Raw genomic sequence first — 13,849 nt, forward strand, 5'->3', positions numbered from 1 at the left:
AAGAGACAACTGTCAGTGATGTAAAGTACAGGGATCACCAACATTTAAGCATTAGATGAAGACACTAAGGAGACTAAGTAGGAATGGAAAAAGAGCCATAAAAAACTAGAGTCACAAAAGTTCCCATGGTACAGAGTTTCAAGAGTTTACCAGGGAACAATAAAAGTTTCAAACACAGCACAGAGACCAAGTAAGGCCAGATCTGTGAAAAGGGCCACTGAGTTTGGCAAGTGAAATATAATAAAAACTTTAGGTAGAGTAATTTCAATGAAAAGACGGAGGTAGCACCTAGTTTACAGCAGGTAGAAAAGCAAATAATTAGAAAGACAGCAATTATCACACTGCATTAAGTTTTCTGTTAACGTGTTTCCATACAAATTTTAAGTCCCTTGAGGGCAGAAAAGAAACCTTGTGTATCGCAGTATCTAGGACAGTGCCTGACACGTAACTCAGTTTTGTCTTTTTGTTCTTTGGGAAAAAGCACTCGTTTTCAATAACTTTAATATTACTTGGTTCATAATATCAGGAAATCAAAGGATAAGGAATAATGGCCAAATCCATACATTAAATGGGTTACTGTCTGCTACACTGTATTAGGATTTCTAGAAAAAATGAACGAACGAAAGAAAGAAAGGCAGGAGGAAAGAAAGTTTTTTTAAACAAACACATTTAGGGTACTGTCCCCCAAAACATGTCATTATCTTAAGGAAGAGTAAATAAGTAGGGGGAGTACCCTGAAATGAACCTAGAAAGAGATGAGCCCAACAACACAAGGGTCTCAAATCACATTTTAATGACCCTGGATTTCACTCTTAAGTACAATGGGAAACCACCAAAGAATTATAAGCAGTAGAAAGAGTGACAAAATTACATAATTCAATTTACATTGTCAGAAAAAGAGAGACAGCTCTGGAAAAAAGGTAGAAGGGAGCAAGAGTGGAACCATCAAGACCAGCCTCCAAGTAAAAAATGATAACTTGAAAATGGCTGTGGCGATCAGAAGAAATAGCCGATTCAAGGACTCAAAACACGGTTCTCTAGTTTTTGAACATTGAGTCCTCTTACCTCTTTTTATTTAATGCTGTAGACTAAATTGAAAGTTAAAACCAATTCTTCAAAAAGGTAATTATATATGGCTTATAAAGCTAAACCACTAAACCACCTTGAGGACTTCACCTGAAGTCACTTCACAAATGAGAAACATACACACAGTGATTCACTGCAACATTATTAGTACTATCAAAAAACTGAAAACCACCAAAATGCCCATCACTAAGACACCAGATGAATACCTGATAATATACCTGAGTACTATGCAACCACAAAATATGATGAGAAAGATCTTTGTGAACCAAAGACTCTCAGATGTACCATTTAATGAGAAAATCGAGGGGCAAATATAACATGCTACCTCTTGTATAAGAAGGTGGAGGGGGGATAAGACAGCATATTTTAGTATTTATTTTTCAAGAAATAACAGGAAGTATAAACTAGAAATTAATGTAAAGATTACCGATAGGGGTAGGTAGGAGCAGGGACAGGAATGAATTACCTCACTATACCTTTTGATATAGTTGTGATTTTAAACAATGCAAATGTTTTACAGACTCATAAAGTCAAATTGATAAAAAAAAAGCAAACACTAAAATTCAATACGAACTGTATATCAAATCCAAAATATAACTGCACAGAAAAAAAAATAATTCAAGGAACTTTTGAGATCGTTACCTAACTGCATACCCCAAGGGGGTTAATTCTGCAAGAACAAATTGAACTGCAATGAAATCATGAACTTCACTCATAGGTTTGCTGTTGGCAGTGGTATCAATGTAGTAATTCTAAAACTATTTTGTGCATACTGTGGAATAAAGGAAACGAATAAATATAGATGTTGTTGAGAACAAGGTTTCACTACAGAAAAAGGGAGATTCAAATATAGATGGGGGTAGTTGAAGAAGAATTTTGTGGTAATGGATTTGAATGCAAAGTATCAAGATCCACTGAACCCAATTTTAGTTTTTAGTTTGTTTTTGAACAGTTCTAACTATTTGCAAGGATTGATATTTCATGACTTCTATTCTCTGAGATATTGCAAAGAATAAAGAGAACATTTACTTACTTTAAAAAAAAGGCTAAAACTCATTCTATCTTGCAATTATATATGAGTACATTGAACCTCTTCATAAGCCTAAGACATATTATAGGATCCTACTGATTATATATTTCCCTCATCTTGTTTCATCACCCTAATAATGATTTCATGATTACTCATCAATTTTCCCAAACTATGTTTAAAGAAAATTACATAATAAGTAATTGAGGAATCATGGAATCATCTAGAAGGAATATGCTATCAATAGTAAAAAATCATTCTTCAGTTTTCTTACTGCATTGACCAAAGTACTGCATCATCTTTCAAAAAAGTGTAAAAGACTGAAGAAGACACCATCTTTGTAGTCTGATTATAGCTTTCAAACACAGTTGACAATTCAGAACTTTTCATTTTCTGTCCATAATGGGAAGGAGAAGAAAAGTGACAGAGAAAGACACTTCACAATTGTTAAACAAATTAAACTATGAATAAAAAAGATAGCAGCTCTCTTCACCAGCACTGTCTAATAGAATTTCCTTTGATGATAGAAATCTTCAAAGTCAACACTGTCCAATGCAATAGCCAATGGCCACATGTGGCTACTGAGCACTTGAAATGTGGCTATTATGACTGAGAAACATAACTTTTTAAAATTTTACTTAATTAGAATTTTAAACTTAATAGCCACATGTAGTTAGTGGCCACCATTTTGGATAGCACAACTAGATACAGATGATGGTGAAAATATTAATATAAATTAAATCTTAGATTATAAGTCTTCAGATGACAATATCCTAGGTGAATTTTCTCAAAACTCAACAATCAATGAATAATAAACAAAATTAACTCAAAGTTGATCAACGACCTAAAAATAAGAGCTAAAACCATAAAACTCTCAGAAGAAAACTTAGGTGTAAACCTTCATGAACTTGGATTTGGCAACGGATTCCTACATATGACACCAAAAGCAGGAGCAAAAAGAAGAAAATATAGGTAAACTGGACTTCATCAAAATTTAAAAACTTGGGACCTTACTGGTGGCACAGTGGTTAAGAATCCGCCTGCCAATGCAGGAGACACAGGTTCAAGCCCTGGTCTGGGAAGATCCCACATGCCGTGGAGCAACTAAATCCGTGTGCTACAACTACTGAGCCTACGCTCTAGAGCCCATGAGCCACAATTACTGAAGCCCATGCGCCTAGAACCCGTGCTCCGCAACGAGAAGCCACTGCAATGAGAAGCCCACGCACCACAACGAACAGTAGCCCCCACTCACAACAACTACAGAAAGCCCGCACACAGCAATGAAGACCCAACGCAGCCAAAAAATAAATTAAATTAAATTAAAAATTAAAAAACTTTTATGCATCAAAAGACATTATCATTAAAGTGAAAAGACAGCATAGAGTATGGGAGAAAATATTTGTAAATCATACATTTGAAAAGGGTTTAAATACCTAGAATAAATAAAGAACTACAACTCAACAACAAAAAGACGACCCAATTTAAAAATAGGCAAAGGACTTAAATAGACATTTCTCCAAAGAAAATACAAAAATGGCCAATAAACACATGAAAAGAGACTTCCCTGGTGGTCCAGTGGGTAAGACTCCGTGCTCCCAATGCAGGGGTCTGGAGTTCGATCCCTGGTCACGGTACTAGATCCTGTATGCATGCCACAACTAAAGATCCCACATGCCCCACGAAGATCCCATGTACTGCAACTAAGACCCAGTACAGCCCCAAGAAGCAAAAACACACACACACATGAAAAGATGCTCAACATCCTTTTTCATTAGAGAAATGCAAATCAAAATCACAATAGGTCAATGACGTTAACACCTATAAGGATAGCTCTATTCCAAAAAAAAAAAAAAAAGAAAAGAAAAGAAAAGAAAGTGTTGACAAGGACATGGAGAAATTGGAAACCTCAAACATTGCTGGTGGGAATGTAAAACTGTGCCAATGCTGCGGAAAAGTTTGGCAGTTCCTCAAAAAGTTAAACACAGTATTACCTTATGACTCAGCAATTCCACTCCTGGGTATATATCCCAAAGAACTGAAAACAGGGACTATAACAGATAACTCATACACCAACATTCATAGCCACATTATTCCAAGAGTAAAAAAGTGGAAACAATCCATGTGTTCATCAACAGTTGAATGGATAAACAAAATGTGGTATATGCATACAACGGAATACTATTCAGCCATAAAAAGGAGTAAAGTTGTAATACATGCCACAACACAGATGAACCTTGAAAACATTAAGCCAGTCATGAAAGGACAAGTATTGTATGATACTACATCTACGAAATATCTAGAATTGGCAAATTCATATAGAAAGAAAGTAGATTAGAGATTACCAGGGGCTCAAGGGAGGGGAGAATTGGGCATTAGGTCTCAGTTCCCCATCTGTGAAATCAGAAGTTGGACTAAAACACTAGTTAAGTTTAGTTTAGTTCCTTGGACCACTTTCCTGGCGGCTACTGAAAGTGGGTGCAAGGAACAGTGATACTCATCCCCCTCCCAGCCCCTGCACACACACAACTTCTCCCTCATTAATGCAGAGTAACTTAGCTTTCATCTGTTTTACATATTGGGTTTTTGAATAAGGTTTTATTTTAATGAAGAAAGCTCTTTGCCTTAAAAAAAAAAAGTTTGACTACCAGTAGTTTCTATGATCTCTAAATCTAAATATTCTGAAGAGTTTGGTTAATTTAGCTAATTAATACAAGTTACCCTCACTCCATCCTGTTACAAAAGAAAAGAGTCTCAATAATTTGTTTCATTAGAAACAAAAAAAGATTTTTACCAATATTATGTATCTATATTTTGACAAGTAAGTGCAGTATAAAAAAGTTGACCCAAAAAGTTTTAAAAAAGCAGTTAAAAATAAACAGCTTTACAAATTATTGTAGAAATAATACAAAAGATGGTTAAAATTCTCATTGAGGAAAAACCAAAACATGTCCAATGGTATAAAAGCTCTTCCCTTGCAAGAAATGGAAATAAAGCCTGAAGACCCAGTTTGGTTTCACTGCTGAAAAATGTACAAAATAACTTAGAAAAACCAGTTGAAGTCAAACATTGTGAGCTCACTACTTGTACCTGCCTACTCTTGGTCTGGGGAAAATTGATAACCATAGAACAAGGCAGAGCTGATGGTAGGACAGCCAAGAGTTCTCCATCTGGGAGTCCATCCTACATTAACCTTCAAGTAAAAGTGATGGTTGCATCACAGTGAATGTAATTAATCTCACTTAAAACTGGGTTAAAATGGCAATTTTTATTTTATACATATTTTATTATAATAAATAAAGATTGCTGGAAAAAAGATCTCTAGATTCTATTTTTTTCCAATCCTACAAGTTTTTAGGCTTCTTGAGGACAGAGATTAGGGAGGAAAACCCTGAAGCACTGGAAATGAGTTTTGAAAGCAGGAATTATGTAAATGGTTTATCTTTGTACCTCCCTAAGTTCTAGAACAGACCATGCCAACCAGGAAGAGAACTACATATATTTGAATATAGCAGATGTTGAATAAAGGGGACTGACTTGAAGGAGGAGAAAAAAAGCATCAATAAATGAACAACATACTTCTAAGAACAAAAAACAAAGTAGGGTATTCCCACCCACTTAGTCATTCAACAAGAAGAACTTCTCATGTAACAGTCTACAACAAGAACTTGGACATTTTTCTAAAAAGACATGTGGCAATATTCTTAAATCTCTTATGATCTTTGTGCACCAAACTTTACTTAATACAAAGAAGACTGCTGTGTTTAAATTCTTATTAAAATATCCAATAAAAATGGGTTTCAGTATCCCTTATCCTTACTTCTGTACATTACTTGTAAAAATTACTTTAAAAAATAAAAAGTAAAAAGATCCCTTGGACCTAGAGGGTAAATGGTGATGACTATCTTTCCTGGTATACTGAAGGTTAATACATTTCTTAGCACTGTCCACTGAAAGGGCCTTGATGCAATAATATCCCAGTGGCAATGAGCACAACTTGGGCCCAAATCTAGGTTTCTCAGCATTTCTCATTAAAAAGAACCAGGGCTCTTTGAAGAAATAGTCAATTTCAGAACTAAGACAAGAAAGCTACAAGGTAAGCCTGGGGCACCTTGTGCCACAAAAAAAGGTAATGACCAAAGGATAATGAGAAATGCCAAATAGGATGCAGGAGTCAGCTTGAAGGGGCTTCCACTGGCCAAATTTAGGACAATTCGAGCATCAAAAGGAAATATGAAAAATTATAACACACTGAATTAAAAAACAAATAAAAAGGGTCTACACTAATACTAAAAGGGGGAAAAGGGCTCCTCTTTACAGAAAAATGCCAGCTATAAACATAGATGGTTAGAAAACCACTAATTTGCAAACACCAATATAATAACTGATTCAGGCAAGGATCATCCATGGTAAAGGGCTGTTGGGAAACAGGATATTTACAATGTCTTCAGGTATTTAGTAAGTAATTTTAAAGTTCTTATTCCTTACACAAGGGAACAGATACCTAAGGTGAAGAGATATCACAGGTACCATCTTAAACAAGTCATTAGCAACACCAATAATAGAATAAAGTAACGCTGCATGTCTCCTGCTGTGATGCAATAGGAAGTCATCATCAACTATATATTATTCTTGCCAAAAATGATTATTTAATTCTGTTTCTTCATGAGTACATTCATCAGACATCTCTAAATTGTGGGCATTCTATAAGTAAACTGTTGTAAACTTCAAAAATACCAATTTTATAAATACAAAATAAGGTAGAGGGATTGTTTCAGATGAAAGGAAATTGAAGAGAAGATGCTAAATGCAGCCTGTGATTTGATCTTGGATTGAAAAATGTTATACAGAACACTTTTAGAAAAACTGAGGAAATCTGAATATGCTAAATAATATTATTGTGCGTCAATGTTCACTTCTTGGGTGAAAAAAAAGATATGATTATGTAGAAGAATGACCTTGCTCCAAAATGATATGTGCTTAAGTATTTGGACATGATAATATCTGCAATTTACTTTCAAACGGCTCTACAAGGAAAAAAAGAAAAGAAAATACAGAAAAAGAAAAAGGCAAATGACGCAAAATAGGATTGATGACTCAAACTATTCTTTAAACTTTTCTGTTGTTTTACAATTTTTCAAAATAAAAAGCTGCTACTTCAAAAAAAAAAAAAAAAATGGGGCTTCCCTGGTGGCGCAGTGGTTGAGAGTCTGCCTGCCGATGCAGGGGACACGGGTTCGTGCCACGGTCTGGGAAGACCCCCCACGTGCCGCGGAGCGGCTGGGCCCGTGAGCCATGGCCGCTGAGCCTGCGCGTCCGGAGCCTGTCCTCCGCAACAGGAGAGGCCACAACAGTGAGAGGCCAGCGTACCGCGGAAAAAAAAAAAAAAAAAATGAAAGAAAGAAAGAAAGAAAAACTGCCTCGGGACAGACTAAAAAGATCTAGACTCACTAATCTGGAGATGAAGGCAAGAATGATACAAGCTAAAAGATTTTAAAACCCAATCTGACAACATTAGGAGAATAAAATCAAACAGTTAGGATAACAGCTTAGACCCCGTGCACCTTCTTCTCCCCTGGTCTTATACTCCAATCTGGAGAGACCTAACACAATGAATATGGATTTTCTCCCTTTGAAATACTGTATTATAATGTTTACTAATAAAAGACTAAAACCAAAGTTGTTTCTTCTCATGGCACATGACTGGCATGATAATAATCACTAACAACCAAAATAAACTGTTTTAAAATAAAATATAACTCACAAGTTATGAGTTCTGAAAACCCATTTAGCTACAAAATGTATCTTTGTCTGTAAGCAAATATTCTTACGACTCTGCCTTTCTTAAAAATGATAAAAGAACTACATTAGAAAGATCAAATACACATTCTTCAATAAACTACTTATAACTACTCAATTTAGAAAAAGCATTTTATTTTACAAAAAAAACGCAAATAGCCAATAAATACTTGAAAAGGTTATCAACCTCATTCATTAGTTATTACTAGAATGGCTAACAAATATGAAAAGGACAGACAGTACCAAGTGGTGATGAGGACGTGGAATAGCTGGAACTTTCACCACTGCTAATAGGAATGCAAACTGGCATAAGCACTTTGAAAAACAAGCATTATAAGCAAAACTGAAGACACAAATACTGCATAAGAACGTTCAGGGCAAAAACTAGAAACAACCTCAACTGTTCACCTGAAAAACTAAAGAGGGTTAATGAAGACTCTAACATCAAATTTGTAAACGTCTATCACAATGCCTGGCACACAAAAAAATGTATTGTATACAATGCAAACCCATACTCCCATCATTCCTCCCTTCATGCATAACAAATGGATTCTTGTCATTTAAGATTAGTATGATTCTCAAAACACATTCCAATGGTTTCTCACCTCACAAAAATAAAACCCAAAATCTTTAACAATGATCTAGTACAGCTCCTTACCTATCACAAACCATCTGTCATTTAAAATATGCCTATTCCATATCTTTACCACTAGAATGTGATCCCTGTGAAAACAAAGACTTTTTGTTCACTACTGCATCCTCAGCAGAGGAAGGCATTAAGTAGGTACAATCTGGCAGGTAGCAGGTACTCAATAAATATCTGCTGAAAAATTATATGCTTGGATTCTGGGCTTGGAAAGAAGAACAATACCTGTGGTATGGAGTACATGAATGACAGTTTCCTAAACTATGTGCAGTTTATCATAAGAATTATGCAAACCAAAGTTAAATTAGCTGTTCTGCTTTATAAAAATTTGAAATATTTACTCTTAATACATTTAATTCCCCAGGTTCTATATCAAGAAAGTATAAGTTATTCCAAAATTCCAAGTTACACGAGCCACTCAGTTATAATTATAATAAACTAAATAATATTATCCTCATAAATTTTCCAAAGTCACCATTATCCTGAAAATAAACCTAGGAAAACAATACTATATACCACTTTTTCCACAATACCATATAGGAGAATCTCAATAATTCTGTTAAAGATAATAGTATCTGGAGATATAAAACTCGGATAGAAACATCACCTTAGCCAAGAAACCAGTATTTCAATAATGCAATTCAAAGACAAAACCAGATTTAACAAGATCTTAGTATGAGGAAACTTCCCTAGAACAGCCCAAGACACTCCACTGCAGTCCTAGGTTTAACTTTTACGGCATAGATCAGGCCAGAGAGGCTTCTAAGTAGATTCCATTTTTTCCACCAAATACTTTACTTCTATTGGCAAAAACAGATTTAGTTAAAAGAAAAGAGGGGGATAAAAAGATGACCCAAGTTCCCTCTTGTCCCTGTATCTTTGGATACAGAATTAACAATAAACAACACCTCCAAGGAATAAAGAAAAGGAAACCACTTGGGGAACAGATATCTGAATAAATTGTACCTATCTGCTCTGGAATAAGAAACAAACCAGCCTAACTGGTGTTCAAACCAGCCAAGAGCAATTTGTCAGGAGCAGAAAATATTTAGCAATTAAAGATACAACATCCCATCTTTCATTAAAATTAATTAGGTTTTATCAATAGCCTTTCTTGAAAAAAAATCCCATTCAATTCACTAACTTTTAGGTAAAATACAAAGTGAAATTGTGTGCTTTTAAAAACATTTAGTGGTGCATTTTCCTATATAAACTGTGTGAATATTTATATACATATAAACATAACTAACCACACCCACCACATAGTGGTCTACAATTTTTAATGACTGCATAAAATCTCCTCATACTAATCCCCTTATGTTGAATTTTTAGCTTTTTCATTATTATAAACAAACCTGCAGGGAACCCTTCTGTACATGTCTTTTTGCTAGATTAAAAAAAAAAAAAAAAGAAATAAACAGAAGTTTTAACCAAAAACTATTTTTTTGAAAATGTCAGCATTAATGCCAAAAATGAAAATATTCAAATATTTGATCCTGTCCATTTACTACAGATGTTGTCATTTACTGAAGTTGTGGATCTTTCATGCCCCCCTCCTTTGTCTTTTTCCTTAGGTTACTAATTTTTTTTCTTTGTTATTCAGTGCTCCAAAGGATAAACAAGGAAAAAACAGAGAGAGGGACCAAGATAAAACGTGTTATACTCCTTATCTGAATTAAAAAGCAAAAAATTGATGAGCAACATTTAAACCACTTTCCCTAGCAGCCATTCTTAAGGTTCCCAGAGAAAATAATGCCCTGAACCTAAGGTATCCATTACATATAAAGAATTCACTTCTCTCCTCTGTATCTAGAGCCTACTAGCTAGCTACCATCCTAGGGAAAACTGAAAAAATAATCATTCAAATAATTTTCGTCAGGATTTAATTCTCTCACAGAACCCTGGTTAGGGAAAGGCAAGTCCTAAAACACATTTAATTAGACTTATATAAAGAAATACTAACTGCTAGACTATAAAACTCCTATGACATTTTTTTTCCTTTTCCTTCCAAGAATGTCCCAACACTTCCACTTACTAGAGCTCACTGTACTCCCACAGCTGCTGGGTTGGTTTTAAAGCCTGAAGTCCCTCACAAAAACTTGACTGGTTTATTTATTTATTTATTTATTTACTATTTACTAGATAAAGTTTTCCTATACTGAACTATAATTAAAGGATAGCTATCTAATCAGTTTATTTTGTGGCCTCATGGGTCTCTCCTGTCCACTGAAGCAGATCCGTTAAAATACAGTCTAGTCCATTTACTGCGGGACTTCATCGTGAACTGGGAATGATTTTACATACCCATGACAGACATACACATACTTATTTTATGTGCCAAAATAACATTAACACAGCACAGAAAAGTACCAAACTCAATGTCTACTGAAAACTGTCATCCAGGTTCCCATAGGACTGTAACTGAGACGGCAGTTTTCAAATGCAACTGGATACCATACCAGAAAGCTGTTCAGAGCACCCCAAAACCGTACCCTTTGTATTTCAGACACACTAACATCAGAATAAAACCAAAGATTTCTCTTTTTAACATGCCAAATAGGAGAAAACATATCAAGTCAGCAGTATGCAAACATCATACTATGAAGGAGGACAGTTAATTCCTCTACAGAAAGAAATACAATGGGAACACCATCTTCTGAGGGTCTGTTTCACATTTTCTAAAAGACTAAAAAATGTAAATAGTTTTTGCCAAAAATGAACAAATTGGTTTCATGAAGGGCTGTCTTTTCTTCTTTATTTATTCTTCTCTTAAAAAAAAAAAAAAAAAAAAAAACACTGTCTTACAATTTAAACGCACCGAACTTGAATTTTTAAACCCCCAACTTGAAGAAAGCCAAGTTTAAAACCCAACCATTGTATATGGTATTAGAAAAAAAAACGGCTCTCAGAAAGGGAAATCCAACGCACAAAATAATTTACAACAACCAGGACAAAGTAGGGAAGGTTCCCACAATTCATCCTAAGAGGTTATTTCCAACCAAACCAGGATTTAAGTTCTATAAAAAGTTCCTTATCTAGCTAAACTGGGTATGTTTGTATACCTATGTAAGTAGTCATTTTTATACAGAAATGCTCAATAGAAAAAGTTAGGAATTCCCAGTGTTTATAGTTTTTAAACAACTTCCTAACCTTTATAACCATGATACTCTCAATATGACACATTTTAAGTAAATGAAACGATGCCTTTCAAAATAAGAATTTCAAAGATAGTGAGAAACAAATGATACAGAATCCAAAGGGAAAAAAATCTCAGATTAAACAATAACACTGTATTTCTTAGACTGGTATACTTGTTCATATACAATCCCATTAGGAAATACAAAACTTTCTTTCCTCTTCACTGGTAGATTAAAACTCATTTATATAATTGAAGTTAAAATTTAATAAAATAGCATTCTGTCATGACAAATACGAAACCAAAGCTGAAACTGCACATGAAGCGTTAGCATTACAAACCTAGTAAAACTTTTAAGTGCAATCAGATAAAGAGCAACAAAGAGTATACATTTTACCAACGACGAGGTAACAGGCTAAAAAAATAAAATAAGGTGAACTATTCATTCACAGCCTGTCCTTCGCCGAGAATATTCCCACGCACTGCTGTACGCATTAAGATTAAAAACTCACTTTCACACACAAGTTAAACAGATTATCGCATCTCTTTTCCCCAACCCTCCCCTCCCTTCGAAGGTCAAAGTGCTCCAGACAAGACAACGAAAGCACGTGACAAAAGTTTCCCCAACACGCTTTCCAGGCCTGGAGGCTATGCTCCTCCCCCGTTCGGGGTCCGGGGTGAGCTAGGCCGGGACCAAAGGCCTGCGGCCCACCGAGGGCAGGACAGGGTCGGCGGGGGCGAGCGGGGGTCAGCCCCCAGCCCCGTGGAGGGGGAACGGGGCGCCGAGGACGCGGTTGGGCGAGGGCGCCTCCCGAGACCGCCGGCGGAAGCGCGGGACGGAGCGCGGCCTGTTACCTTTTCCTGCTCCTCGCGGAGCCGCGCTACCTCCGGGGCGCGCAGCGGCGCCGCGGCCGAAGCCGAGGCCGAGGCGTGGGGCCCGGGGTCGGGCGGGGCCTCCATGGCGGAGCGCCGGGGCCTCAGCGGGGCGAACGAGTCCTAAACAAGTGTTTATGAAGGCGGCGTGGCCGGCGGCTGCCCAGCGCCCGCGTGCTCGCCCTCATGCACTGCGCGCCCCGCGCTGAGGAGGCCGCGCCCCACTTCTCTGCTACCGCGGCGGCAGCTGCTCGCGTCCGGGCTGCCCGCGGCCGCATCTCACACGCGCATGCCGCCCGCCGCCGCCGGCGCCCCCGCCGCCGCGGGCTCGGAGCAACAGGCCGGCCGTTGAAGGCGAAAAGCCCGGATCCGGTGGCTGGGCCGAGCCAGGCGTCCTGTGGCGGCCGCTCCTCCTCCGCACCTCCCCCGTAGGCCCCGCCCCTAGCCCCGCCCTGCGCGGCACGCTGGGAAGCGCACGCAGCCTCCGCCCTTCGTCACGCCCCCGGTGATCGCGTGGCGCAGGAGCTGCGCGGCGGCGGCTCGTGTATCCGGAGGCTAAGCTGCACTGTAGCCCTTTGGAAACTTTCATTCTAGGGAAGATCGACGCTCCGTTCACGGAGATGAGCCCTGTCTTAGCCTTGTGTCCCCCTAATGCCCCCAGTCGTTGAGCGCTGCATCTGGCAGGCAGTAGGAGCTTAATTCGTGCACTAGTGCTGGTTCATAAGCATATTTAATTTTAGCAAAGTCAACTCTTCCCTGTGCCTGTTTAATGAATTAAAATATGCAATTAAATTTGTGTGTTAATTACTGCACACACAATTTTTCCTTATATAAAGGTATTGTGCTTTAATTAACATATTGCTATGTATGGGCTATTTAAGAGACTTTTCAAGGGTAACGTTGCCCATACTTTTCCTCTTATTTCAAAACTCCTGTGACCTCTGTCTCTACAGCCTCTGTACACAGTAGGCACCCAATTAATGCTTAATGAATGGAATTGGCCTTGCCCTAACAATCATCTCTGCTCCAATACCAAACAGTGGGATGGATCCTGTTCCTTCAGCGTTGTGCAAATGGCAGTGGGTTGGGAGGTAGCTGCAGTTCTCACCCTGGTGTGCCTGCTTGCTAGATTTCTCTTCCCTTCTGGCCAGCTCCCCAGTCCAGATACACCCTTTGTACATTTGCTTCAAAGAAAGAAGTGAGGAAAATTGAGGCAAATGGTAAATGTTAATTGCTCTCTTTTCCTCACTACATATCCAACCTCTGAAACAGGCAGTCTCTG

The 13,849-nt window shown here is 37.7% G+C and overlaps 1 protein-coding gene across 1 annotated transcript in view; it reads right to left on the reverse strand.

Moving 5' to 3' along the window:
* The window catches only part of URI1 (URI1 prefoldin like chaperone), a 66,905-nt gene extending 53,901 nt beyond the window's left edge, over positions 1–13,004 (reverse strand). The window contains exon 1 of the mRNA XM_059044467.2: positions 12,550–13,004. Within this exon, the coding sequence (XP_058900450.1) occupies positions 12,550–12,654 (105 nt within the window). The 5' untranslated portion in view covers positions 12,655–13,004. The remainder of the gene's footprint in view (positions 1–12,549) is intronic.
* Positions 13,005–13,849: the final 845 nt, after the last annotated feature.

This window comes from Kogia breviceps, chromosome 18, assembly GCF_026419965.1.
Source record: "Kogia breviceps isolate mKogBre1 chromosome 18, mKogBre1 haplotype 1, whole genome shotgun sequence".
Taxonomy (NCBI): domain Eukaryota; kingdom Metazoa; phylum Chordata; class Mammalia; order Artiodactyla; family Physeteridae; genus Kogia; species Kogia breviceps.